Below are 26414 nucleotides of genomic sequence, written 5' to 3'. Positions count from 1 at the left end.
GGAGGATCATGGGGAAAAACTTGGGGAAACACTTCTGCAGAAGCTGAAATTTGTGGATGGTGTGTTTAATTACTTAAAAATAAATTGGGTACAGATGTGACTGCACATCTGTTCCCCAAACCACACCCCAGGTTGTGAAAGCCTGACTGCAAATCCAGACCTTAAGAGAGCTGTGGGGTTTTTTTTAACAAAACAAAACAAAGCTTCAATTAGACAAAAGATATATTTGAAGTATAAAATGCTGTAGCTTCCATAATTCTTTATTAAATATTTAAGTTGCATCATTTCATTACAACATTTTCATTTTATCACATTGAGCTCTTGCTGTCAGGAAAACAAACTACAGTTTCTTTTACTGCTTCTCGGAAAATAAATGGAAAAATTACTTTTGTCCATGAACAAATTCTTTCCCCAGAGTGTATCAAATCCAACTGCTTTACAGCTGCAATATTTGTGAAAATGAGCATTATTTATAAGTAATTCTTTAAAAAGAAATTTTAAGGTAGTTTAGCATGATTTTGAATAGCCTTCTAGTATGAGGTGATTTTTTTATATATAAAAAACCCACAAACCTGTTAACTTAATCTGGAATGTTTTGACTCTTTTGCATGTTTGCAAGTATTAATAATCTCCATTTTAAATTTGGTTCAGAATTTAAGTTAAAAAACACTGAGCATAGCAACATCATTTTCTGGAGTTTTCCACTTGGGGTGTGAGAATCATAACCTCCTTAGTGCTGCGGGGCAGGGACAGATCTGCAGGGGAGGTGGGCAGCTCGACAGCAACTTCAACTCCAGCAAAACAGGGTGGAGGAGAGAAATGCAGCACAGGTACTGCTGGATACGACTGCACACTGTTTATATTTTTACAGCTGCATATTAAAAATGAAGGAAAACAGAAAAAAACAAGCATAGTTTATGTGAAAATAATGTAGAAAAGGAAAAAACCTGACATGTAAAGGGAGGATGAATATGGACAAGCAGTGGTTAGAGGTATGTGTGGACAGACACAGGACAAACATGGGCTGTGCTGATGGTGAGAGTGTCCCGTGCCTATAACATTAATATGGTTAGATTCCAGTTTTGAAGCTTTCTGTGTATTCTAAATGTGCATCACTTCTTATTGCAACATCATAACAGATGGGTGAAGACTGCAGGGTTTTGTCTTCCTTGTCATTTTATATACAAAAAGGAAAAGTTTTATTAAAAATGTGTATTTTCATTTTTTAATCTTTTAAAATGTCTGATCAGGTAATGTTCCTTTTTTTCTACTCTACCTACTGATAATTTAGTCCTGGCAATCACCTGGGTATGATAAAAATGTTATCTCTTTGGTAACTGCAGCCTAACATGGTGCAGAGCTGTGAGATTGAGTGTGAGCAGGAGAGGAGAGATGCAGGCTGTACTGTGACTAGAATTTTTATGAATTATTTTGCCTTAAGGCTCCTGAAGAGCAGACAAGTAATGGTTTAGGCACTGCCTTTAGAATTACCACTTTTTAATTAAAAAAGTAGCTGAATAGAACATTTCAAAATACTGTTGTGTCATTTTGTGGTGCAGAGGCTAAAGTATCAGGACTGTGTTGAGAAAGGCACAGCACGATAGTGCAAATCCAGCAGGAATGTTAGCAGTTTATGTTGTAGCTGCATTTAGAAAATAATTTAGCTACATTTTTTTTTCCTAGACAGATTTTTTTTTTTTCATTCCTCAAGTTATTCAACTATTTTAATAGATTGTAAGAAAGCCGAAATGGCAGATTTCAGCATGAGGTGTACAGTGGTGACAGGGAGTTGTGTGTTTGACCTGGCAAGTCAATGATGCCTGGGCTGGGTCAGGTCTCATGGTGTTGTACTCAAAGCTGCCACCCTCCAGGCAGATCCTCAGGGACTCTGCTGGCTTTTAATATCAAACTGTTTCCTAAAAATTAAAACCTCTCTCAAACTGCATCAGTCCAAATGCACATTGATTACAATCCTTATACAAATTTGTATTGCTGTTTTAATAGTGAATTTTTATAGTGAATAGTGAATGCTTCTGGAGTGTCTGTAGGTTTGTGAGCTAAGTGGAGCTGAGCAGGATGGATCCAAAAAGATGTTAAGACAAGCCATTCTTAATTTCCTTTAAAAAGAAAAAAAGAATCCAAACTACAAAGATTTCCCTTCTAGCCAGATGTGACTATGCAATTCCAGGTAGTGGAAAGGGCTCTGATGCTGGTAAGGGTTGGCAGACCTGTTCTAGAGGATGAGGGGAGGGACCAAATCAAAATCACAAGAGGAATGGAAGATTCCTAAACACAACCTGACCCTGGTTCTACCTCTCTGCACTACTGCTGGGTCACAGCCTCCATCTACACATGAGGTCACGTTTCACTGTCACAACCAAGTGTCTCAGGTGTTCTTACAGTTCTGATACATGGCACTGGATGTGAACAGAGCCTCCAGCTGCACAAAAATCCTCCAGGCTAAGACAGGAAGAAAACTAATTTTGGAGCGTGGAGCTTCCCTTAAGGGACCTCAGGTTATAACTGACTGACCTTAATCTGGGAAAGGGCAGGGGCAGCACCCCCATGTACCTGCACATCTCCACCTTCCCATGCTCCTTCCCACAGCCCCACAAGCAGTGGGATGCTGCTGGGGTGTTTCTCTAGCAATTCACAGTCCACTTTCTCCTCCAGCTCACTCAACAAACAGAAAGGAATCAGAAACCAGAAAGGTCAGAAAGGAATGTCAGGAGACATATTGAACAGAAACCAAATCTTAAACTGCACTCAAGTAATAGCATAACCTTCCTTGTGCATCTATTAGCTTTTCAAACTTTTTTTTTCTGAATATTACCAGCATTAGGGCTTCTTTCCAGCCTCTTCAGGTGCAGTGTCACTGTATTAAAGGCTCTGCAGAAGGGCTGCTGGCTCCTGGCTGTAGGCTGCATGGGGCAAGGGCAGGGCTACCAGAGCTGCTGGCATTAAGTGCTGTTCTGTTCTAGCACATGGTGTCACCTTGCTCCACGAGCATTAACAGGGTGCCTGGGGAAAAGCCTCCCTGCAGGCAGGTGGGCATGACCTGGAGGTGAGATTGGTGAAGCCATGCCCTCAAACCTACTTGGGTGGCACTGGAACCATTTCACTTCCGTGGAAGAAATAGAAATCTTTCACTTTTAATCTGTCACAAAAGAGATGCAACTTAGACATTATAGTTTAAGCATGCAACATGTCAGAAGTAACAAAATTGATTAGATAGCAGTGTATATTAAATAAATTTTTGTGATTAAGTAAAAAATAAATCACAAAAACAATTGCTTAGGAACATGTCTGCAGGCTCAGCTCAACATCTGTTTTGTTGTTTGTTTTTTTTTTCTTTTATACATCATCAGCAGCCAAATTCACAATTGATAGATATTGCACCAGAAAGACATGTGCAGTAAGAAGGAATATAATCACATTAATGTTTATGATAAAAAAACGGATATGACTCCCATGTGTTACATAAAGTGCCTTTAGAGTTGGTGCAGTTAGAAACAAACAAAAAACCCCCCCCATTGTTACTTAGATATCAATAGCAAATGCATACAAATAGGAGACAAACCAGACCTGTTTGCTATAGTGCCAGATCACATAGTGCCAGGTTTAATTCAAAATGCCTCCATTGCAAACAGTTTAGAGGAAAGGGTAGTAAAAGAATCACTGTACAAAGATGACAGGGTTAAGCATATTTTCCTAAAATGATTAATGCCAACCCTAGCCCCAAATGCCTTTATAGTACATGTAAATATTACCAATAATGAGGCAATTTCTTTACTGAACCATGAGATTTGGCATGCTATATTATGATTCTCTTTTGACTTGTAACTATTATAATATTTATACAAAAAATGCAACATCCAGTCCATACTTCTGGACACAGAAAAATATTTATGTGCTCAAGGAAGAGAGTTGCTCTCGATATACAGCCCACGTTGAGAACATTTCCAACATAGCTTTCTCCTCCTTTCTTAATGGTCTGGGAACACAAGGCTCAAAATGTGCTTTGAGGAAATGACACTGGCATCAAGTCTAGTACGAAATTAAGAAAAATGCTCATTTTTCCAAGTATATGATATTTAATGGTAATGAAATAAAATCTGAAAATGTCTAAATCAAAAAGTAAACATGAGTTGTAATACTATACCTGTAAAATGATTAATTCCATTCGTTGTCATTAGAAATTATGTAAAATATTTATTAAGGTCTTTGCCTACAGAGGCACAACATAAATAGAGTAAGTCCTGCTGAAATGTGACCAGAGTTCATGTGAAGCAGTTGGTGATCTGTGGAAACGTCAGAAAAGCCACCCAGGGGTGACAGCTCAGGCATCTGGGTTCAGGCAACTGCACGGCTGAAGGGTTTGCTCCGTGAACCTGCGCTGTGCAACTGTTCTGCCAGGGTCACTCCCAGTCTGTCAGGCAAACGCAAAAGTGCGAGCAGAACTTGCTTAAAGGGGGCAAAAGGTCAATGTTTTAATCCACACCTTCAAATCCTTGAGCATTTTCAACTGCCATAAGGAGCTTCTCTCTCAAATCTTCAAAAGATTCATAAAGAGGTAAATCTAGGCGGTTAAAGCTGAAATTTAGAAGAAAAAGATTTGTTTAATAATCAATTGAAAAGCACTTACTGTAAGGCAATAGACAAGGTTAAAGCATTTGGGAGCCTTAATAGAGAATATATCCTAGTGTCCACATGGGGGCAATCCCCAGGGTGTCCTTTGCAAACCTTCCAAATGCTGGTGCTCCCTACAGACCAGCCCAACAAAATGAGCTGTCAGAAATAACTGTGTGCCATCTCATTAGAGATGAAAGTGGCAACTTCTTAAAAACCACCAGACAGCCCCCTACATCAGCATATTTACTTAACTCAAAACATTTCCTCTCTGTCAAAAGGCTGGTTTTGTAAGGCTCAGCAAAAGCTTTCTAAATGTATTGGATAGGGGGAAAGAATAATAAACACCTAAAAGGAAGTCCTGAAAATGGCCTGTACAATCTAACAGGCAATTGAAATGTAAAGAGGATGGTTTAGTTTTGGATGTGTTTGCTTTTTGTTGCTGTTTGGTGTTTTCTTCAGAAGTAAAACTTGATATATATCCATATATCAATGCTCCCATCCTGGGGTATGCTGGAGGAGAAACTGGGCTGCTCTGTGACCCAGTGTCCTCACACACATCACATTGTGTTGTACCTCAGCAGGTGAACACATGGCTGTAGGTTTCAGAGGATCCCATATTATAGAATTTGTGTAATCCAGGGCTAAAGTATGTTAGAGACAAGCACAGCCATCAATTTCCCCCTTCAACCAGGCTGTATAGTTTTATGCTTTTATGACTTACCACGTGTGAGCTCTGGGCAGTTTATCAGGACTTCCCCATTGCTCTATTGTAAACAGCTGAGGACCATTTGAACCTGGTTGGAAATGAAAATCATATGAAATATCAGTTGCTGGACACTACAGAGACTTTGTAAGCATTCTTTTCAACATTAAATACTCGCATAAATTGGGGGCTGTATTTTTCAACTGGTACAAAATATGTGGTACAAACTCTCTTAAAATGGCATTAAGCAAATAGGAGTGTGGTTATTTATTTCCAAGCCCACTTAGCTTGTTAAGTTTACCTGAGTACCTGTGTAGAGTGCGTAGAGTATGCATAATGCAAAAGAAAGTAATTAAGACTGAAAACTGAAAAAGTTGTTAAACACATATTGATTCCTCTTCTTCATGTGAGATGGGTATGATTGCTGTTGCCAGCCCAGGTTTTTCCCGTGGGAGCTAGGAGAGAGCCAATGTAAGGCTGATGGTGCACAAAACCTCACTGCTCCTCGCTGTGCTCCTGGCAGCCAGGAGGAGGATTTCCCATGCCCAAGGGAGCTCACCGTAGAGTTCAGCAAATCCATTCATAGGCACACGTGATGTCCCCGTCACAAACTGCAGCAGTCGGATCCGCTTCTCGGCATCCATCAGGAGAACAGCCTGTTGGGAACACACACAGTCACTGCCTTCCTGCAGGCACACCTGGCAGTGGCATTGTTAAAAAAAAAACAAACCTGAGTGAATTATCCATTTGCAGCAGCCTGTAATAAAAATGGACCTGTGAGCAAGGTGACACAGGTCCCAGCCTAGGGATTCTCTGATTAAACCCACAGAAAACTAAGAGTCTACTTCTGGTGTAGTCTCTCATGAGTACCACAGAGGTATTTATCTTCAGCAATTTTCATGAACAAAAAAAGATTTCTTAACAGACGCTGCAAAACAACAGAGGAACTTTTAGGAACAGACAGGGAAGCCAATATTACCTTCCAGAACCACTGGATAACAGGATGATTTGGGCAGTAACCATTTTTGTAGATTGTATGTTGTCTCCAGTCATTAACATCAACATCACCAAGGCCACACATCAGTAACTGCACATGGAAGCAAACTGTTAGGCTGTTGTGTTTCCGTGCACACTTCATCAGAAAAAACAGGTTATGCTTTCCCGCTGTGTCTGACCCTTTAACCAGCCAAAAACTACACCTGTAAATGGCAGTGTAGAGTCTGAGCTTCTCCTCAGGAGAACACTCAAAGAGGGGCTCATTGTATGGAGAAACACTGTACACTAGGATGTTTGTGTGCTCTGTGCAACAGCATCTGTGATGGCATTTCACTCAAAATATGACTGCTATAGGCATAACTGCATTAACTCCAGAAGATCTTTTAGATCCCTCCAACCCAAACCATTCTAGCATTCTATGATGTCAGTAACCTACTTACATGCTTTTATATGTGTGTACTCAACTACCTCACTGAATAATTAAATTTTTTGTGCTTTTATGTGATCAACAGATTTATGACTTAGGGAGAAAAAGCTCATTCCCCACTATAGGCAATCTTTATCTGCAAATTCATTTATGATGAGTAAGTGCTGAGTGGTGAGCCTAGAACACGACGCATCTTTTTGTGATGAGCATTACTGATCTGTTGTGTCTGGATATCAATTAAACAAACTCACCTCTAGTTCATTTTCATCAAAAATTTTAATCAGATCAATAGGAAGAAGTTCCGTGAATCCCTAGAAGAAAGCAAAGTTAAGTTAAAATTCTCATAATACATAATATTAGCTTTAGGGAACCTAGTTGAACAAGAGAGGACAAGGAAGGGTTTTTAAGCTCCTGCTGAATTACAAGTCCCTAATTAACAAACAAAAAACCAAACAGCTAAATTATTTCAAGCTCAAATGATTTCAGCTTGAAAGAGAATGACCTCATTCTCGTAATGGAGATTCACATATTCTTATAAAAGGTAAAATTAACATCACAAACCCAAAGCATCCCAGAACTTGTGAGGTTATGCAAAGTTTCCCACTCCCTTAATGCAGGCACTGATGTACAAGAAGATGCATTGAAAATAATAAGTTTTTTTGAGGAAAAAAACCCCAAAACTTAAAGAAACTTACCTCCAAAAAAGCATTCATTTGTTTTTGAACTCTGTTTACAAACCTCCACTGGATGACCAGGCTATAGCAGAGAAACAGAAAAGCAAACTCATTAGGAGACTGCAAACAAAATGCTTACAGCTACTTGCAGCCCCTAGCACTGTGAGTCTCACAACTGCACCCATTTCCCTGCCACCCTCTGACCTTAAGGAAACTCAGCAGCTTTTTGTTAACTGCTGAAATTTATACATGTGACTGATTGTTGTAGAAGGGAACAGTGACTGTGAACAAGTTACAGCATGAATATTTTCACTTTGGTGTGCAACACAAGCTCTACACAACAAACACCTCCGTGCTCCGTAGCTGTGACTTCTCTACATCACCAAGAGTTTTTAATGTGTGGCTGTCATGTTGCCCGATATGACCCTTCCTGTTGCTCTGGAGATGAATTTGGGGGCTGCCTGTGGGTTGGAAGAACCTGCAAATCTGCACTGGGTTTTGTTTCTTTCTAAATGAGGCTGGAATCCAGACTCCAGATGATGTATTTATTTACTGTTAGGATAAGGGACCTACGTGATTAGACATTTTAGTCTTCTAGAGCTCTGAGTAACAGTTCCCAATGAAATTTACAAACTGTGAGGATAGATTTAATTACATATAATGGCCTGCCTATAAATAGATCAATAGATGAATAAAAAGTGCAGTATCGAGGGAAAAGGCTCGTGTGTAAAGGCCAACCACCTACAGCATCAATACCTTACAGTTTCTAGAATGATGCTCTAGAAATCCACTTCCTTTTCTGATGAAGTTTGTTTCACTCCTAGTTTGCATGAATACTGTTTTCTCACCTTTATTTAGAGGCACTAATTAAAAATGCCAGCAAGTATAGTTGAATTTATTATTTTACATTCTAGTAGGCAGAAAAACTGAGGAAGTTTAAGATTAACTTCTTAAACATTTACAGAGTTCCTGGGTTCCTCCTTGAATGAAGACCACAACGGTGAGCAAACACAAACTACAGAAATTGTACAGATACCCTACTGTCACTCCTTCTCTAGGTACAGCTCAGTGTTCAGATCTGCATTGTTTGTATTCTGCAGCCAAGCAGTTCCTCAGGGAATCCTGCCAACCCCAGAGTGGGAATTCATCCCTGCTCTGGAAATTCCCTGGCTGGGCACTTGGACAACCACCAAAACCTAGCAGGGAACTGGACACAGGTGGTGTGTCCCCTTCAGCAGGGTCAGGAGGGCATCATAAAGTAATGCAGATGTCTGCATCTCATCACTTGAACGTTCCTCATGCCTAACCAGCAACAAAAGAATTTCCTATTATGTCACAGACTCCCCTCAGTAGTGCAATTCATAGAACAGTAGCAGTTAAAATTCAAACTTTCTAGAGATTAGGGTATAAACAATGTTAAGAATAAGGTTTCTTTTGAAAGGATCTCTGACAATGTATTGCTGTATAAACCACAGTAACTGCAGGAGGGTAACTTTGAAGACAAGTACACCTGTGCTTGCTTACACTCAGGATGAATTCCATAAATGTATACGTACTCGATGTATTCCCTTTTGTTTTCATTTGTTACCATGATTTCTGACCCATTTGGCTTCAGATCGACTTGATATGTCTGTATTTTGAAAGAAAAAATCCCAAAACACAGTAGTCATTATGATTTCAGGACACATTTCTCAAAATTCACTCTCCTTGAGCAGAATTTTATACATAGTAATAAGAAATTATTATGCTGATGAGATGTTAGAACATTCCACATTTAAAGACATCATTGCTAGGAACAAATTATAATATGGTCACTTATATGACTGAGCTCTTGATCAGAGTGAGCAAACCATTCCAAAGAAAACTTTCAGTCCAGAATAGCAGGTTCTTTTGGGTAAAGAAAACATACTCCATTTTGGTAAAGGTAGAATGCCTTCAAAATTTAAAATGCCTTTTAATTTTTCAAAATGCTTGGAAAAACCCCACCAACTTTAAATCCATAGAGAAAGTGTTTTGTACTTTTACAAAAAAGTAAAGCAGGAAAACAAAAACAGATGACAGAAATGGTAAAGTACAGATTTGCTGAGAATGATGTCACTGTGCAGTATAAGACTGAAAAAACCAAATCCAGTTCAGAAGAAACTACAGCAAGTAGGTTTTTTGGCAGTAACAACTATTAAGATGGACATATAGACTTGAGGATAACCTTGACATACCTGTCCAAAGTTTTCCTCATCTATGCAAAACATGAGATCCAACTCTGTAGGATCATTTTCCAGGATCCACTTCAAAGAGTTGTAGTATTCACTGTCCTACAGCAGATTATAATTAAAGTTTGAAAATGTGAACATTGAATGCATAGTTTAAACCAAACAAATAAAACCATCTAGAATTAGAACTGCAAGGGAATGGAAAAGATGAGAATGAATTTATTTAATTAATTTATAACAGCTACTGTACAGCAGGTCAAGGTAAGATTACTTTATTAATATATAGTTTAATATTTAGTTTTCCTAGATGCTGCATTTTTAGATTCATGTAACTTTTCTGAACTGACTTACAATTGCATTGTCATACAACACAATAAATTGTCTCTACATGTCTGTTAGGTACCTATGTAAATAACAATGTGAAATAATTGGTTAGGAAGTATCTCCTTGATAAAATTGTACACTCTTTCCAACACAATTTATACACCACTTGGAAGAGGAGGAATGCTGAGCCACTGGAAAGGCTTGCAGTGTCATTATGTTGTGTTTCTCACTGGCAGAGTCAGTGAGAATCTCTTCTCCTCACCACTGTTAGTACTGAAACAGCTCTCCTAGCAGGGACAATTTGTTTTTTCACGAGAGTGTGTATGTATCTGTCTAAAGCTGCTGCAGCTCTGATCTTGTGTTTTCCACCAAGCAATTTGTTGGAACTGTTAGCCTCTTATAAATATCCCCACATGTAATTGCCAGTGCTGGTAGGGTTTAACTGTTAGCTTACCACTGACTCCATGTCTTTCAGAGTTATTTGTTTGCCCAGCATCATCTTGTAAAAGGGTCTGATGAAGAAGCCTAAAAGAGAGGGAAGGGTGTTACTGCCATGGGGCTGCATTTTCACCTTATGCACAGATACAGCTGCTCAGGAAAGATGCCACGGTGCTTCCTAGTGTGTCAGCAAGGAGGAAACCTCCTGAAAGTGACTGCTCAAGTTAACACAGCAGGCTCATTTCTACTCAGGCACAGAAAATCCAGTTTTTTAAGTATAGGAATTATGCCATTAGATGCTCAAACATTAATGGTAGAGGGAGGCAAATCATGGGGAATTAAGCTCAAGGTGCTCTGATCCATTTAAAATTGCCATTCTTTTTTTCCAAAGGAGATGCTGGAAAAATAGGATGGTAAACTTCCTCTTCTAATATGCTGCACTGTTGCTAATTAAAAAATAGTGAGTTTATATTATTTACTTGCTAGCTTACTGCAGGATTTTAAAGTTCAGCAGAAATATCTTCTCATTAAATCATTTGATAATAATTTTACAGATCAAAATATGCTGCAGTTGACACCCACACAACTGCTTTGGCTGCAGGTTTGCATGAAAATGGCTGATACAAATGAAGTGATTTTCCTTTAGGGATAGAGATTATTTAGCAGTGCTAATTTCTGTAGTTTCAACGTAAGTGGAGAAAGGAGCAAAACTTTATATGAAACACATTTGTTAAGACACCGTAACGTTTGAATCATCATTCAGATCAGGAACACAATTTCCAGCAGTTCTAGTCCCATTACTTTCTCTCAGCCCAGTCTCCAGAAACACTGCACTCCAAAGCATATGAATTATTGAAGTGATTTATGTCATTTCATAACAATCCAGCAGCAGGAGCACAGCCATACAATGTGAGCACTCACCATCCAACAGCTTCCCATGATAGACTGCCAGGCCAGCCACCCGGCCAATGAATGTGAAATACGACAGGTGATCTTCATTACAAAGACCTGAATTAGGATTAATCTGAAGTGTATAGTTGTCCCTTTTTTGGGGAAAGAAAAAAAATATCAAAATAACCAAGTCTTTAAATATACAGATACTCATACGTGTTAATAAATAACTTGGGCTTGGGGCCATTCTTGTTAATTTTTTTAACAGTAAAATTTATCCCTGTGCTCCTCACCAGCAGGACCTGACAGTCTGCAGGCCCCCTGACCTAACCTAAAGGATAATCTTTATGATCATAAAGATTATCTGAGACTAAAGGTAAATGCAGGTCCTGCATTTCACCCGTGGCACGTGTGCTAACTCCTTCAAAGGACAAAACCTGGCACCACTTGCAACAGTTTTGTCATCAGTGGCATTTCAGCTCAAGCTTTTGCTTCTGTTCCTGTTGGGCTTGATATGTCACTCTTCCCAGCCAAATTTCAGGACTTAAAAAGTTAGGATTCTCTTTTGCAGTAGTTGCTTCTAGTTCTTAAATTATCTGGAGGTACTGGAGAGGAATAATGCATAAGCCCATGGTACAACTGCCCTAGGATAAAGAACATTTTCTTACAGTATCTTAAACTGCACATAAAAATTGCACTTTTGCTGCAAGCAAGGCAATAATGAATATTGTCTTAATAATGGAAATGGCTTCCAGTGACAAATTGAAAGGTTCTCTGAAAAGCAGATAATAAGGATAATAAGGAATAATAAGGAATTTGACTGGTAAGAATGCATCCTGGTGCCCCACAAGGGATGCTCCAACTACTTTCCAGTCTAAGCTTTGCCTCTTATGCAAAATCTGATGTGCATATCCCTTATAAATGGAAATATTGTAATGTACTTACGTTGCTGAATATTCAAAAAGACCATAATAGGGATTAAACATCTCCTTGGATAAGAGAAAAAACCATTCTCTCGCCACACCTCCATAGTCAAGTCCTTTTTCAGACTCAAATTCAATCCAGAGCCTGGCTTTTAGTACATCAGGTCTCTTCACAGACATGATTCTTCTGTAGGACTCCTCAAAAATATTATTTCTGTGTAGTTTCATCTCAAATCTGTTTGGTATATCAGCCTATGTGAAAGCAGATCATATGATACTTGTTAGTCTCAGTAAGTAACTCTTCAGGTGAATTACTGATCAGTGCTAATAACTGAATGTCAGAGCAGACATTTGATGTATAAAATTTCTCCTTATTTTTGTTTTCCAGTGCTCTCTTAGTCTGCAAGTTGACAGCACACAGTGAACCAGGTAAGTTCCTATTTAGTGGCTCCAGAGATTTCCATGAAATTTAACAAAACAATGAAATTAACAAGAAAAATAAGAAACAAACAATAAAAAATGAAAGAATGGTTGATATTACTATGATCTGTTTTAAGGGCATTGTAGCTTAAACTGGTAACAAATGCACAAGATTTGTGCAGCTGCTTCACTCACATCCCTGTAGAGGCCAGAACAGTTCACAACAAGAACACCTACAGCACCACACACACCAGAACTGGGATGCAGAGATGTAAATAAAGGAGAATGGGGCTACCAAAATATTTCAGAAGTCCTGTCTGAACAGGAGAGAGCTGACACCCATTGTGGTTTGGGCCAGGGAGCTGAATACTGAACAGAGAGGGGAGAAAGCTGACTGGATGAACAGGTGAACATGACTGTTGGAGCCAGGGATGCTTTTCCTGATAAAACTGACTTCAAACAGCTGCTGCAAAGGTTTCCTTTTTCCTGACATCTAACCAGGTAAGTGATCACTGTGTGCACACACAGCAACACAGTTCTACTCACTGGTTTCTTTAACTTCTTCCGGAAATAGTCATACTTCTGCTTGAACTCCCTGGAATATGGAACTGCCTGTCAGGGAGAGAATCAGAAACACAGATTATTCCATTATTCCACAGATTATTTATCAGTTTGATATGCTGACATGATTCAAACAAAAAAAGGAATGTAAAGACAGGCTAGCTATGTATGCATGCCATACATTCATCTAATAAAATCCACTGTGCATGAAATACAGCAGGCAAATTTTCCCATTTCTCAAGGAAGATGAATCCTTTATGCTTACAGGGCTGTAAAATGGATTTAGTCTTGCTTTCTCTTTAAAAATCCCAAACAAATGCACAAATAACTGTTATTTACTAAATGGGATCACTATTGACCCTTATTATCTTGAAACAAAGTTTCCCAGATAGTCTCTCATTTATGCTTGACATTTCTGGGAAAATAAGCATTAAGAATTTGTGTAAGATACTCTTTGTCAGAGTATTAAGTATGCAACAAATGGATAAATCAATTCAAAAGCAATTATGTCCAAATAAGTGATTACTATTAATTTTATTAATAAACAAGAGCAACAGGAATTACACCATACAGTAGTTTATCTGCTGTATCCTGAAAGCCTTAAAATTCTTAAGGTTTTACCAAAAATAAAAAAGTATTCTTGGTGCCTGGAAATCCCTCGGGGCTGAAAGTCTGCTCACTCAGGATACCATGAAGTAGCATAAACCAGCATGAAAAGGTCAAAAAATAACTGTACATATTAAATGTTTTACAATTTTGATATTAAATTTAAAGCATGTGTTTCTTTTTTCTAAGGGTGATATTCTAAAAGGTCTTGGTTTATCTGCAGAAAATTTTATGTCTTTTAAAACTGAGAGACCAAATTTCTAGCTTTTTTATACTCTGAAGCCACATAGTCCCAACTCTCCCATTTTGAATGGAAGCAGGTTTTTACTATCCAAGAATCTAAAAATTAATAGCACTGTATCTCAGCTCAGTAAAACTCTGTTGTCAATAGTGACCCACAGAATGGCTAAATATGAACCTTTCTCCCACACCTTAAAACCTCCCTAAAACTTTACAGTCCAGTATTCAGCACACTTCATCTGAAATTTCCAAGTGCTTCCAACCTTATGATTCAGAGCAGACACATTCCCTTCATCCAGTTTACTGCTGAAACATGCTATTTTAACACAGTGGAGGAATAAAAGATAAGATGCAAAGATTTAATATTGTTTGTTCCATACAAAGTAATTTACAGTATAAGCAACTGTGGAGAAATTTAAAAAAACCCCACAACTGAGGAATATTTGACACTTACATTACTTTAGATGTAATTTATTTGAAATAACATTTTTTACCCTCAGTCTGTTTTGACTGCTGCACATCTACTGTCCAGGAATGTTTCCCAGACACTCCAAGTCACAGAGCAGGAGATCTGGGGAACAGGCATGACCTGCTGCTCAGCAATGCCTCCTGCCTCTTCCAAATCTATGTGAGTCACAGCATTTAATAGGAAAAAAAATACAGCAGTACTTACTGGGCCAGTGATCGCTGGGTTCTGCAGTCTGGGGTCTTCCCACTGGGTAATTTTGTTATCTGTAATTAAAAAAAGGAATTCTATCATTACTTCTCTGGTGTGGCACTGAGGACGTATGTTGGTTTTATATCCCTGCAACTGTTTTTCCTAACATTTCCACAACTTAGTATTTCAGGGTTAGAAAAGGCTGCATTCACCCACCTACACCAAAACCCCATCACACTGTTTAGTTGAAAACACTCACTCAAAAATGCAAAACTACAGCAGAATCCAGTGCATCTACACTGCTTGTGTTTCAGCTGTAGCAGTAAACACGTTCTGTTTGGACACAGTCTGGGATTCAACTCATACTAGAAATGCACAGACTTCATGCCTGAAAGGTAAAGAAATCCAAAAAACTTTGCCAAATGAAAGACTGTTGACTTTTTTAAAATTTTGCATAAAGACAGCCAAAATCTAGAATACTTTTAAAGGACAGTCTGCGCTTAAATTTGGAAGGAGTTAAAATCTCTCTGAAAAAGAGAAACTCCTAAACATTGGCAGGACCATTAAGGGAGGCAGAACCACCTGGTGACAGTACTAGAGCCCATTCCATTCTGAGCAAAGGAGACTTTGGCAGTAACACACAGAGTCCACTTCCTTCCATCTACAGGGTCTAAGAGCTCCAGGGGGTGTATGGTGAGGTTATACAGGACCATGGTGAGACTCTCTCTGCCTCCAGACAACTGCTCCTCACAAGATTCTGAACACAACAGAATCACAACAAAATGATGATGTTGCAACAGTAAGACAATGCTCCAAAACCCTAACTAGATGCCACCTGCAGTGGCAAGGTTTAAAGTAATCAATTTCTTCCCTGAAAGGGTAATAATAACAACACATTTGCTTGCTAGGTGCACTGCTTTGATTTATGACCTGTGTATTAAGATGGTAGTTCAGATTTTAATATTTGTAATAGGTGGGTTTGGGAATAAAGATACTAAGTTTCATGAACATTGTTTTTATGGCTACTATTGCTAAAGCAAAAAACCAAAACCCCTGACACTAAAACACAAATATGTATCATTTTTCTAAAGCTGGAAAAAACCTGTAAGTTTTGAGCAACCTAAGGTAGTTTTAAAATGGACTGGGATCTGAAAGGTGACATTCATTAAGTGTTAACTGAAGAAAATTCAAAAAGATGAGAAGCACATTTAATCAAATTTGATCTATCAGTTAATATTAAATGCTATTTAATTTTCCTTTACATATTAAGGCTACTTAGTGCCTATCAAAATGCAGCAGGAAAGCTGTTGGGCTGACAGCTCCAGAACCCACGTGAAACCCACAGACCAGAGCCTGGCAGGAAGGTATGATGCCTCCTCTGTCCCTTTTCCTTCTCGCTTCAACTTCTTAGTTGAAGTTGTCTACATATTGTCTATATACCAATTAATTTCTTGCACCTCCTTGCAACTGACAGCCACACAGCATGCTGGTAATTTTCTACCAAGAAAAGAATAATAGAACTGGAAATTACTGAAAGGTTGTCAATGCTTTCTTATTGTCTTACTTTAGGGTGTACAATATTACTGACAAATCTTTGATTTTTCCCCAGAATATTTCAGTGAGGAGATCAGAAGGATTGCTTCAGGTCTTATTGAAGACACTCCTCTTGATGCCTCACAGAAAGAGTTAACTCATGTCCAGCTGATGATATTTTTCATGCCCTTTTCAACCAAAGTTCTGCTAATTTTTCCCATTCTGAGTAATATTTTGCAACTCTTATTAAGCAGCATCCTATTTCACATGACAGTGACACTTTGCCAGACTGATTCTATTTTCTCATCCTGTTACAGTGAGCACCTCTCACCTCTCCTACACTGTTGTTTCCTAATGAACTAATTCTCCCTAATTCATTGATCAAATCCCTGATGAATATATTGAAGAATGGTGGATCCAAGACAGACTTTGAGGGGAACCCATTTAATGTGTCCACCCCTCTGTCAGTGAGGCACCAATAACTATTGTGAACACAGCTGGAAAACCTTTGTGTTTTCCTTCATGGTACAGGTAGATCATTCTTTCCTACAAGGCTCCTATGAAATGCAGAGGTATGTCCCTGTTACAGTGATCAGAGAACACTATTTTATTCATGGATGATAAATAATGCTGAGCTAAGGACCAACCTTAGAGAAGTAGAGACTGTATTTCTGATTAGAAGATTGACTGCTGCAGAAATTAGAACTGTTTACAGTTAAAATCTAAAACATTTCTATTTTCAGGCTACAAGTGATACCTACATGATTTTAGCAGTACTTTGCTTTACTAGTCTATATGGCATGCTTAACAGCAGTTAGCTTGCTCCACAGGAGAGGGTTTCTGTGCTGGTTGCACTGGACTTTTTACAGTTAAAAAATAGGACTGGATAGTTCTGCAGAAAAATTACAAAATGGACCTGGAGAACCAGGAAATTAATAGGAGCCAACTCTGCCAACACTTTTATCATTTACCTTGTATTCTAATAATGAAACTGACATTTGTTGCATCTTAATTGTTTCAGCAGAGAATGAGACGATGGCCAGTTTATCCCAGGAATGGACTGAGTGTTTTTTAATGATTTAATAATGTCATATATACAACTACAGATAAGGATAAGGATCAGAGTCAGTGTTTCTGATACTGAAGGAAAAATATGATACTGTCCTATATGTATAGCAGTTTAAGATTTTAATTCTTTCACTTTTGGGGAGTATGTTCCCTCTTCTAGTGGTTTTGTGAGTTCTCCCTTTCTGTAAGTATTATGCCATCAATAGAAATATCTCATTATAAAGTCCTGCTGGAGTCTTAAAACAACAAAACAAAAGGAAAAGAAAAAAAAAAAAGAGGAAGAAGAAACAACCCAACCTTTCTGGGCTGCTCTAACTTCAAACACCAACAAAAACTCACACAGTAGTTCTGAGATGCTGTCATAGGACAAGTCTACAATGAAACATCACTTACACTAGAACTTCACTAACAGAACTGAATAATATTAATGGGCTGGGTGCAGTTTAACATGCTACAAATAGGAAATAAGATCAGAATCAGCACTGCCACAAGACCTTCTTAAAGAGAGGGAAGAGTACTTATCAGTGCTAATTTCTCCACTGCCTATATATGCAGTTGTGGCTATATGATATTTTCTCATCTTATTTTCTATTCCTAGTGTATATTTTAATTTATTAAGTGCAAATAAGCCATGGGATCATCAACAACAACAACAACAAATCCAAAATATCAACAAGAACAAAAGAAACCACAAAGAAGAAATGTTAATGCTTCACAAGTCAGAGAGGGACAAAGCTTGATGAGCCAATTAAAAGCAAGCTTTCAGTGAATATACAGTACCGTATGAGGGCACTAAGTCTCTGGTATCAATGTCTCCACATATCAACACCTGGCTTCCTAAATGAAGAGTAAAATTATAAAACTTTCACTTCAATACTTATTACCTCCCTTTGTCTATTTGCTGTAGTACCTGAGGGCTTACTTACTATGGTCTATGTAAAATGTCCTTCCATCCAGATGTATTCTTTCCTCCCAGCCAGGCTGGAATTGGGAAATAAAAAACACAGAGAGAAAATAAGTGAAGTACTGCCACTCTACACAGCTTGAAGTAACACATTATCCACACCTACTTAAAATGCCTGATAGATGCTCGTGAGGTAAAAAACACAAAATGATCACAGATGCATTATGTCAGGGACAAAAATCTTGGGAGATTCAAAGAGCTGACTATTTACACAGGTAACAGTAGCAAATACAGTAAATATTTTTTTTTTAAGGTTGGAAGTGGAAACTTGGTGCATCAGGGTTTGTACCCATTGCCTACAATGAGAAAATGATCACAAAGATGAGATTGTCCATCACTCCTTTGGTTTGAGAGCTTAAGCTCCTGAAACACATGTGAGATATTTACTGTGAATTCATAAGCCAGGATCCCATTACAGTGGGGTAAGAATGTCAAACCTAGTCCTCAGTTCTTCCCTTTCAAAATCCATTCCCTTTGCTCATCTTCCAGATAAGTACAGTATAGAAAGGAGAAGAAATGGCACACAGGTACTATGTGCAACTCTGTCCTGCCTGCACTCAGTCCACCTGAATGCTCCATATGAGCTTAAGAGCTCTATAAAACATAGATGAGAAATTTCATTTCTATCTTTTTTGAGAAACTCTTGATAAATTCTGCAGTCACTCTTACCTCATTCTAAAATGTATTGTTTAACACCTCAGTGAAAATGAGCACAATTAAGAATTTTTACTGAAACTAAAATAATTTAATCTACCATGTCCTGTTGGGCGGGCAGCAGCCCCTTCTGCTGCCACATCTGTGTGCAGGCAGCTTGTCTGTAAAACACACAGGAGCACTCAGAGAGCTCATGACAATCCCTTGCTGAGTTCCAAGGACAATTGCCATGGCCATTTCTCAGAAGCACACTTAGTGTAGATGAGGCAATGAGTCCAATTAACACTACACTGCAAAAAACAGCACCTTAGAAAAAATATGACTCCTCATAGACTCCTCTCTGCTATTAGGGATGCAGTTTTTTAAAAACAAAGCAAAGATCTGTATGTGACATGGCTGCTAATCAGTATTATACTTTGGCTATAAGTATGACAAAAATTATGCTAAAATGATCATTTTCTCTGCAGAATATGGAAGTTTCATTGCAAAACCAGAATTTATTTAGATTTCTGAATGCCAATATATGCTGGTATGTTCATAGAACTTGCTTTGAATGATCTGCTCCATTTTTTCTTAAAATACTCAGGTAATTATCTAAAAGAACATAAAGATAAAACCATGGTATATTTCTTCAAAGCTCCAGGTAAGCGAAGAAAGAGGCAATCATTTCAGAAACATGATGGGCTGGCTTTGAAATGCCTGACTGACTCACAGGTCACAATAAAGCTTTGTGGTGCTGTTTATAATCACAGCTTTAGTCTCTTCAGGACAGCACCGTACGTGTCCACATCCAGCATGACTGCAGGAACAGACCAGATCTCACAAGGTAGCAGGTATATATTATATACATACACATTGTCACTTACAGGAAGAGGGCCCAAATCGTTAGGGTTTAATGATGCTTTTGATCTTAAATGCACTGGAAATTTCAGTCGTGGATCCTCCTGTAACAGAAATACAGAACTGTAAATCCAACAGATCAAGATCAATCCAACAAATCCAAGTTAGATCTACACACTAAGTCAAGCACTAAATTGTCTGGAACATAAATCTTCCTCAATTACAGTTATTATTTTGTTCTTAAGAAAGCAAAATATATAAAAGTGGTAGAGCATTTAAGATGTGGATGTGTCACGTGCTTTATTAGCATTTATATAGCTAATTTATATCTTATATATATTTATATATAAAAATTATAATATATCTATACATTATACATATAATTTAAATGATATAAATTATATAAACATATAATAATAAATATAAATAATATACATAAACATACATTAAATAATAAGCATAAAATAATAAATAAATATATCAAAATATAAGAATAATAACAATAAATATATAAAAATTATATTAAATTATATAAATTACATGTATATAATTTATATAGCATTTATATACTGAAATGATTTTTTAAATGTTAAGAGTTAGTTGTAGTGATGTAAGGCTTTGACTCTGTCAAGTGTGGTAGATCCAGAGACACAGCCCTGCTCTCTGGGGCACAGGCACTCCTGTAAGTGGCATTTAGATACATGTGACAATTTTTGGCTCTTAAAAGCACTGGAGAAATAAGCCACCCCATGACAAAAAAGGCTCATAAAGGATGAAAATGAGCTCCTTACATTTTTAGTAATGCACAGGTATTACTACATCAATGTCCAAATGAAGCAAAAAGGGGTAAGTAAAATAGGTCACAGAAGAAAAATCTAGACAAGAAATGCTTGAGATTTCCATTCCTGTAATTCACCCACATGCACTAGGAACAGCACTAAGGACCACCAGTAAAATACAACTGGTAAGTAGTGGTCACTGGGAACCCCAGTGGTGCCCAACAACAGCTCATGTTTCAAGGCTGGTGTGAATTGCTGTGTTGTCTTTGACATTTTTTCCCCTAGTGTAATTCTATTTCTTCCATTTGTTGACCAAACTTGCAGAATTATTGAAAAATGGATCCTCATGGCATAAAGTGGAGTAATCAAATGGATTCTGATAACTGCAGGAGACAGCATAAATTACGTGAATTAAAAACCCAGAGACAGTCACAGTGAAACGCAACACTACAGTTATGGGCAGTCTCAAATTAAACAACACCCCAAATCTCCATTGCTCTGAGTGCCTCTAAAACCCAAAGCTGGAACATTTAAAGGGCTGTACTTGTGTGCAAGGGTTTGTCAGGTATTAAAAGGTCAAACACACTGTTGCCTGGTACGTGGTGTATGAAGGCACCAAACCCTAGGAGGATATGCACAGGAAAGTTTGTGAGTGCAGTAAAGGCAGCACTAAAGGGATTCCACAATTTAGCTGCTCAAATCCCCTCGTGGATACAAGACAAACGGCACAATAAGGTGTGGGGTACAAGGGCTGGAACACAGGAACACCCAAGAGATGGCAACATATTTCCAGTTCCTCTTACCCAGGTGGTAGTTTTAGTGTTGTGATCGATGAAGAAGGGGCGGCCGTTGGGCGCGATCCGCATCTCCCATCCCGGGGGCAGGAAGCTCTGAGCACCCTTGTGCTGAGGTTTGGGGGAGTTGTAGGGTGAGGGCTGGGGGGACTGGGGGTTGGACAGGGTGTCCTTCACCGCCCTGCGCACCGGGGAGTCCTTCATGCCCTGAGGAAAGGGGAAGACGTTAAGATCTGTCAAATGGCCCTCAGTATTCTCAACAGGGTAAAGTGTTTCATTCCAGATACAATTAATACTATAATTAAGTGCTGGGCTGACTCCCTGGTGCTCATTTCTGCTCCTTATCACATCCTGAGCTTTTTGCTGGGAACGATTCTGAGTCTTATCACCTCCCTCTGTAATGATAATGCCCTCAGCATTCACATTTCACGAGATCTTTTATTGCAGCTGCCCTGCAATATTTCATTTTATGACAGAAAACCCCAAAGCATTGCTTTATGCTTCATGGTGCAGCATACCTGGCAACAAGAGATTATCCTGAATGTGATGTTATCCACTTGACAATGCATTTCTGAACCATAACTTCAGACAAAACAGTTAAATATGAACTTAAGACATCATTAAAAAAAAAAAAAGGTTTGCAACTACAGATTTTGGACAATTTTTAAATTTTTTAAAATAAATGACCAGAGCCACAAAACTGATCGACTGATCAATGCCTGTTGGTTAAAAATTGAAGTTGCAAGATGTGTTCAATTTCTAAAAAATTTAATTGGGAAACTGCACATTTAGATGCCTAAACAGCTTGACAAATTGTGTCTGGATTTACTCACCTTTGAAAACAGAGACCATCACAGCCTGCAAACAAGGCTAAAGCAGTGTGTGTAAATCTGGTTTGCATTTGGAATTTACAGTTATTTTCAAAAACACACTCTCAGTAGCTGACATGTGATAACAGCCTCTCTTCTTCTTGTTTTGCTGGTTATTAAGAGTCAGTAAATCTCTATATGCTTATTCTGGCAATTCTCTTACTTAGCCTGCATTAAATTACTATTTTTTTTTTTTTTTTTTGTATTATATTAGAAAATGAGGCACTAATGTGAGTTTTTACAAAATTGCTCTAGCTTTATTTGTGGATAGTTTTGAGCTGCATTTGTGGAAAATGCAGTTAGATTGCCGTGTTCAGAGATACTATTTAAAATATTTTGCATTAAATAAAAGGTTTTCATGTCTCATACACAAAGAAGTGGAACATTTTACAATAAATTACTATTTAAATAAAAGAAGTAACTTTAAAAAGGTCAAACTGCTGTTTTTTCTTGTGGTTATATCCTTTGAAGATGTTAATGTTAATAAGTCTGCACTTTAGCTGCCTTTTTTTTTCCTTTTTTTTTTTTTTTTTTTTTTTTTTTAATTATTCTTTTGGGTTTTTTTCTTTTTATCAATGCAAAGGTGGGTATAAGATGACAACTTTGTGCTCTTTAGCACCCCTGTGGCTTGTGCTCACTGAACAAATTAAGAACCAAACTGTTTATCTGAATATTCTGAAGTGAACACGAGTTTCGTAGCTATGGAGAAAGAGACTGCCCTGAAAGAAAAGCTTAAGTCTCAAGTGCTTTGCCAGAACCTTCTCTCCTCAACACAGCCACCGTTAATTGATTCAAGAGTTTTAATCACACTTTCAAAAGAGTTTTAAAACACACATTGTCTCTGACAGCATAAGAAGCCACTGAAGTTATTCTTCAGGTAGGTTGCAGAGAACATCATTCATCAGTGTTCCAAATTACTTTTAAAGATACCTAGAATAAATTAAATACCCTTTTGAAAGACAAGGAATAAAAAATGCAATCAGTATCTTAATTCAGAGGTTTTCCAAACTCAGTTGCATGTAATATTTTCAAAGTTATCAGCAGCAAAACAAGTGTTTCAACCTAAAAAAGTATTTCTGACTTTCTAGACACATGGAATCAGAACACCGTGTGTTTCAGGCATGCACACAGATCACATTTTAGCTGATCAAACCAAACATTCATATTTAAACACACCATTCAGTGACCACAAAGTTTGTTGTATTTTTTTGTTTGTTGTACCAAGTATTGTACAATGTAAAGATCCAGACAGGAAACTGCTAAAGAAAATAAAAGTTATGAGACCAACAAAGAATGAGAAGTGAGAGACAAGGGATCTTTCTTGGCAGCTGTTTCTCACCTCAAGTGGAGCAGATAAAGTGACTGTGGGGGAGCTGAGGCTGCGGGGCCGCCGTATCTGGGGCTCACTGAGATGGTTGCTGCTGTTTGCTGTGGTTCCAACCATCCCATCTTCTGCAAGCTGCTCCAGAAGCAAACCAAGTTAACAAATCATCAGGAACAGCTCACCCAGAGTTAAGACACTTAAAACGATACAAATATTTATTACGATGATGAAATATTAAATACACTCACGTAGAGATCAAGTATTTAATTGCACTGGAGAGGTACGACTAATAGATAAGCACAACTTTCACATTCAATCCTAAAAATGAATTTGCCTTTTTTTATTATTTGTTATATACCTCTGTGAATTCCTTCCATTGCAGCAATCAGCTCAATCAGTACTTTAAAATCAGTACAGTTAAAAGAAGTAACAAAAAAGTCCAATCACTGCAAGTTTTTATGATTATCCGGAATGGTCATGAGAGTGCTGAGGAATCTTTTTTTAAATTTCAGAGTTCTGAGGAGCTGCTTCCCCTGCAATGATCCCCAACATATATCAAGTATTTGCAGTCTCAACTCAGCACTGCTCCAGCTCTTTGTACCTGCATGATGGGCCGTGTCCATGTGGTGGTTCTGTTGTTGTGATTGACATAATAGGTTCGGCCCTTCGTGTCCTTCCTTTCCTCCCAGCCTGAGGGCAAGCCTGGGGTTGTATGGACATAGGCCACTGAAGGCTGCTCAGACAAAAAAATTACTGCATTGTTATTTTATAATAGCTCAGAAAGTAGTTTGTAAGTTTAAAAGTTGTTTAAAAGAAAAAAAAAGGAACTTGTTAACTTACAACACTGAAGGCACATCAAACATGCAGGAAAATACGTTTTTTGGTTTCATTTAATACAAGTTTGTCTGCTGCACCTCTGAGGCAAAGCACTATTCCTCACAATGGGTCTTTTGATTCACCTTTGCACACATTCACTATCAGCTGAGCTTGTCAGCTTTCAAACTTCTTAATTTGTAGATTGCACACAAAAAGGAACTTATGTTTTAATAATTTTCAGTTAAAATGTACATGTTTTATTCTGGATTTATTTTTGGGTTTTTCTTTTCCATTCCTATGGATAAGAAAGAATTGAAGTGACTGTGCAGTCACATCAGATTTTCCAAGGTCTGTTCTTTACCACAGAGTGTCTTGAATCAGCTTCAATAAACTCTTGTGGTAAACTGAAGTTTAACCATTTTGCTATAGGTACAAGTGTTGCATTCAGGGTTAAATGTCCTGAAGACTCAAGATACACCCTAAACTTAGAGCCCCAAATTTCATATGAAAAGTTTTTTTTTACTAAAACTTCCACAAGAAAGATGTTCTAATCAAAACATATGGATAAAGATAACAGTGTCAAAGGCACAAATTATCACTAAGCAAGTTATGTCACTATTCAACACAATAATTATGTTACTGTGTGCTTCCTGTAAGGGAAATATTTAATGCTTAAACAAACCAATTTGACATCTTTTTCAGGGACATAGAGAGGAAAAAGAAAAAACATTGCAGCACAAATGGCAAAGCTTCTTGAAGAAAAATAGCCTAGAGAGAATAGTTAATACTGACCCTTTCTGCACCTGAACAAATCTACACAAATTTCTGTGTTTATTAAGCTTTATTAGAACAGGAATCCTGGCTGTCAGTGAAGCAAACAATAAAGTGAGAATATGAGGACAGGTGTTTTTCCCAAGTGATTGATGTAAATGCTCAGAGCTGGAGAGATCAGGAACTCCTGCCATCCCCACACTGCCAACCTCTGCAGGACACTTTTTACCCTCTGAGTCTTGATAATTGCATCACAGGCTTGGCACGTGCAAAGTGCTTTTCAGTGTCCATGTCTGTATCTTTGGTTCTGTATGCACTCGGTTTAATTATTAATCACAATAAAACATACATTCATTTATTAATGCCAGAGATTGCTTCATTCTTTCAAAGTACCTGCCTTGATAGCAGAATGATGAAACCTAAAGGCCTTCATCACATGAGGGAGTAAAAATCAGCGCCTGACGTGCCTTACCAGTTTGTGCAGTGCTTTAATTCCTCATCAGTAACACCAATTCCTTTAGAAATTGGCAGCTTCATAATGCCAAGGAAATGAACTAAAATGCCCTGATCTAGCAGTCTGCTTTGATCATGGCTTCCCCTGAACAGGCTGCAGCACTCATACATGGCATTTCTCTCCTCTGATAAACTTACTGTGCTTCTTGCACCTGAGCATCACATTTTCTGCAAGGCCTTGAGCTGATGCTGATGGCAGTGTTCAGATTAGGAAGAAACAGTTCTGCCATCTGAGCTAGAGAAGGACTTGTATCAGAGCCCAAGATGCCAAAAGCAGCTCTGTCTGCTGCCTCTCACCCCCAGCAATTTACTGCTTACAGGAAGATTCATGAATTCTTTTTAGGAGATGCTTTTTACCAGATCTTCCTGCAAGAAGCAGGATGGTTCACTTAAAATCATGGTTTGAAGAAAAGACTGACTGTAAAGCTAAATGTCTGTGAACAGTTACTGGGCACAGTGTGGAAATGTGGCTAAGAAACACATGCAGACTATGAATTCTCTTCTGCTCTACAGGTCAAATTGCTCCATAGCTGATTAATCCAATTCACATATTGAAGGGAAGTTAAAGCTGTGTCTTTATATCAGACAGTATTTTGCTTTATTTAAAAAAAAAAGCCCAAGCAAACCAAGACCTAAAAACCTTTTTTAGTCGGTAAGCCCAAAGCAGAACCAGTTCTGATTTACAGTCAGGTTTTCCTCCTGCCCTTTCACAGAAAACAGTCTATCCTGTATCAAACACAAAGGTCTATTATTTTCACTCCTGCAGCCTCAGGGCATCTCATGGAG

At 38.2% G+C, this 26414-nt stretch overlaps 2 protein-coding genes across 12 annotated transcripts in view; one reads left to right on the top strand and one right to left on the bottom strand.

The window, feature by feature from the left end:
* ALPK2 (alpha kinase 2) overlaps positions 1-12831 on the top strand; it is a 117501-nt gene extending 104670 nt beyond the window's left edge. The window contains exon 12 of the transcript XR_011723102.1: positions 12607-12831. The gene's annotated coding sequence lies outside the window, so the exon portion shown is untranslated. The remainder of the gene's footprint in view (positions 1-12606) is intronic.
* NEDD4L (NEDD4 like E3 ubiquitin protein ligase) overlaps positions 209-26414 on the bottom strand; it is a 119535-nt gene continuing 93329 nt past the window's right edge. For 6 of the 11 annotated variants that reach the window (XM_071729786.1, XM_071729789.1, XM_071729791.1 and 3 more), the window contains 19 exons: positions 24130-24261; positions 23544-23663; positions 21345-21542; positions 19789-19866; positions 18231-18285; positions 18085-18141; positions 14719-14777; positions 13185-13250; positions 12241-12470; positions 11326-11447; positions 10421-10491; positions 9649-9744; positions 8989-9062; positions 7454-7514; positions 7010-7069; positions 6315-6422; positions 5895-5991; positions 5354-5426; positions 209-4593 (listed from right to left, as the gene is read on the bottom strand). In XM_071729786.1, the coding sequence (XP_071585887.1) occupies positions 4491-4593; positions 5354-5426; positions 5895-5991; positions 6315-6422; positions 7010-7069; positions 7454-7514; positions 8989-9062; positions 9649-9744; positions 10421-10491; positions 11326-11447; positions 12241-12470; positions 13185-13250; positions 14719-14777; positions 18085-18141; positions 18231-18285; positions 19789-19866; positions 21345-21542; positions 23544-23663; positions 24130-24261 (1860 nt within the window). In that variant the 3' untranslated portion in view covers positions 209-4490. The remainder of the gene's footprint in view (positions 4594-5353; positions 5427-5894; positions 5992-6314; positions 6423-7009; positions 7070-7453; positions 7515-8988; positions 9063-9648; positions 9745-10420; positions 10492-11325; positions 11448-12240; positions 12471-13184; positions 13251-14718; positions 14778-18084; positions 18142-18230; positions 18286-19788; positions 19867-21344; positions 21543-23543; positions 23664-24129; positions 24262-26414) is intronic. The other 5 variants (XM_071729787.1, XM_071729790.1, XM_071729792.1 and 2 more) reach the window with 1 other exon arrangement.

This window comes from Heliangelus exortis, chromosome W (assembly GCF_036169615.1).
Source record: "Heliangelus exortis chromosome W, bHelExo1.hap1, whole genome shotgun sequence".
NCBI lineage: Eukaryota > Metazoa > Chordata > Aves > Apodiformes > Trochilidae > Heliangelus > Heliangelus exortis.
The sequence above is the reverse complement of the archived record's forward strand: the minus strand, read 5'-3'. Positions and strand labels throughout refer to the sequence as shown.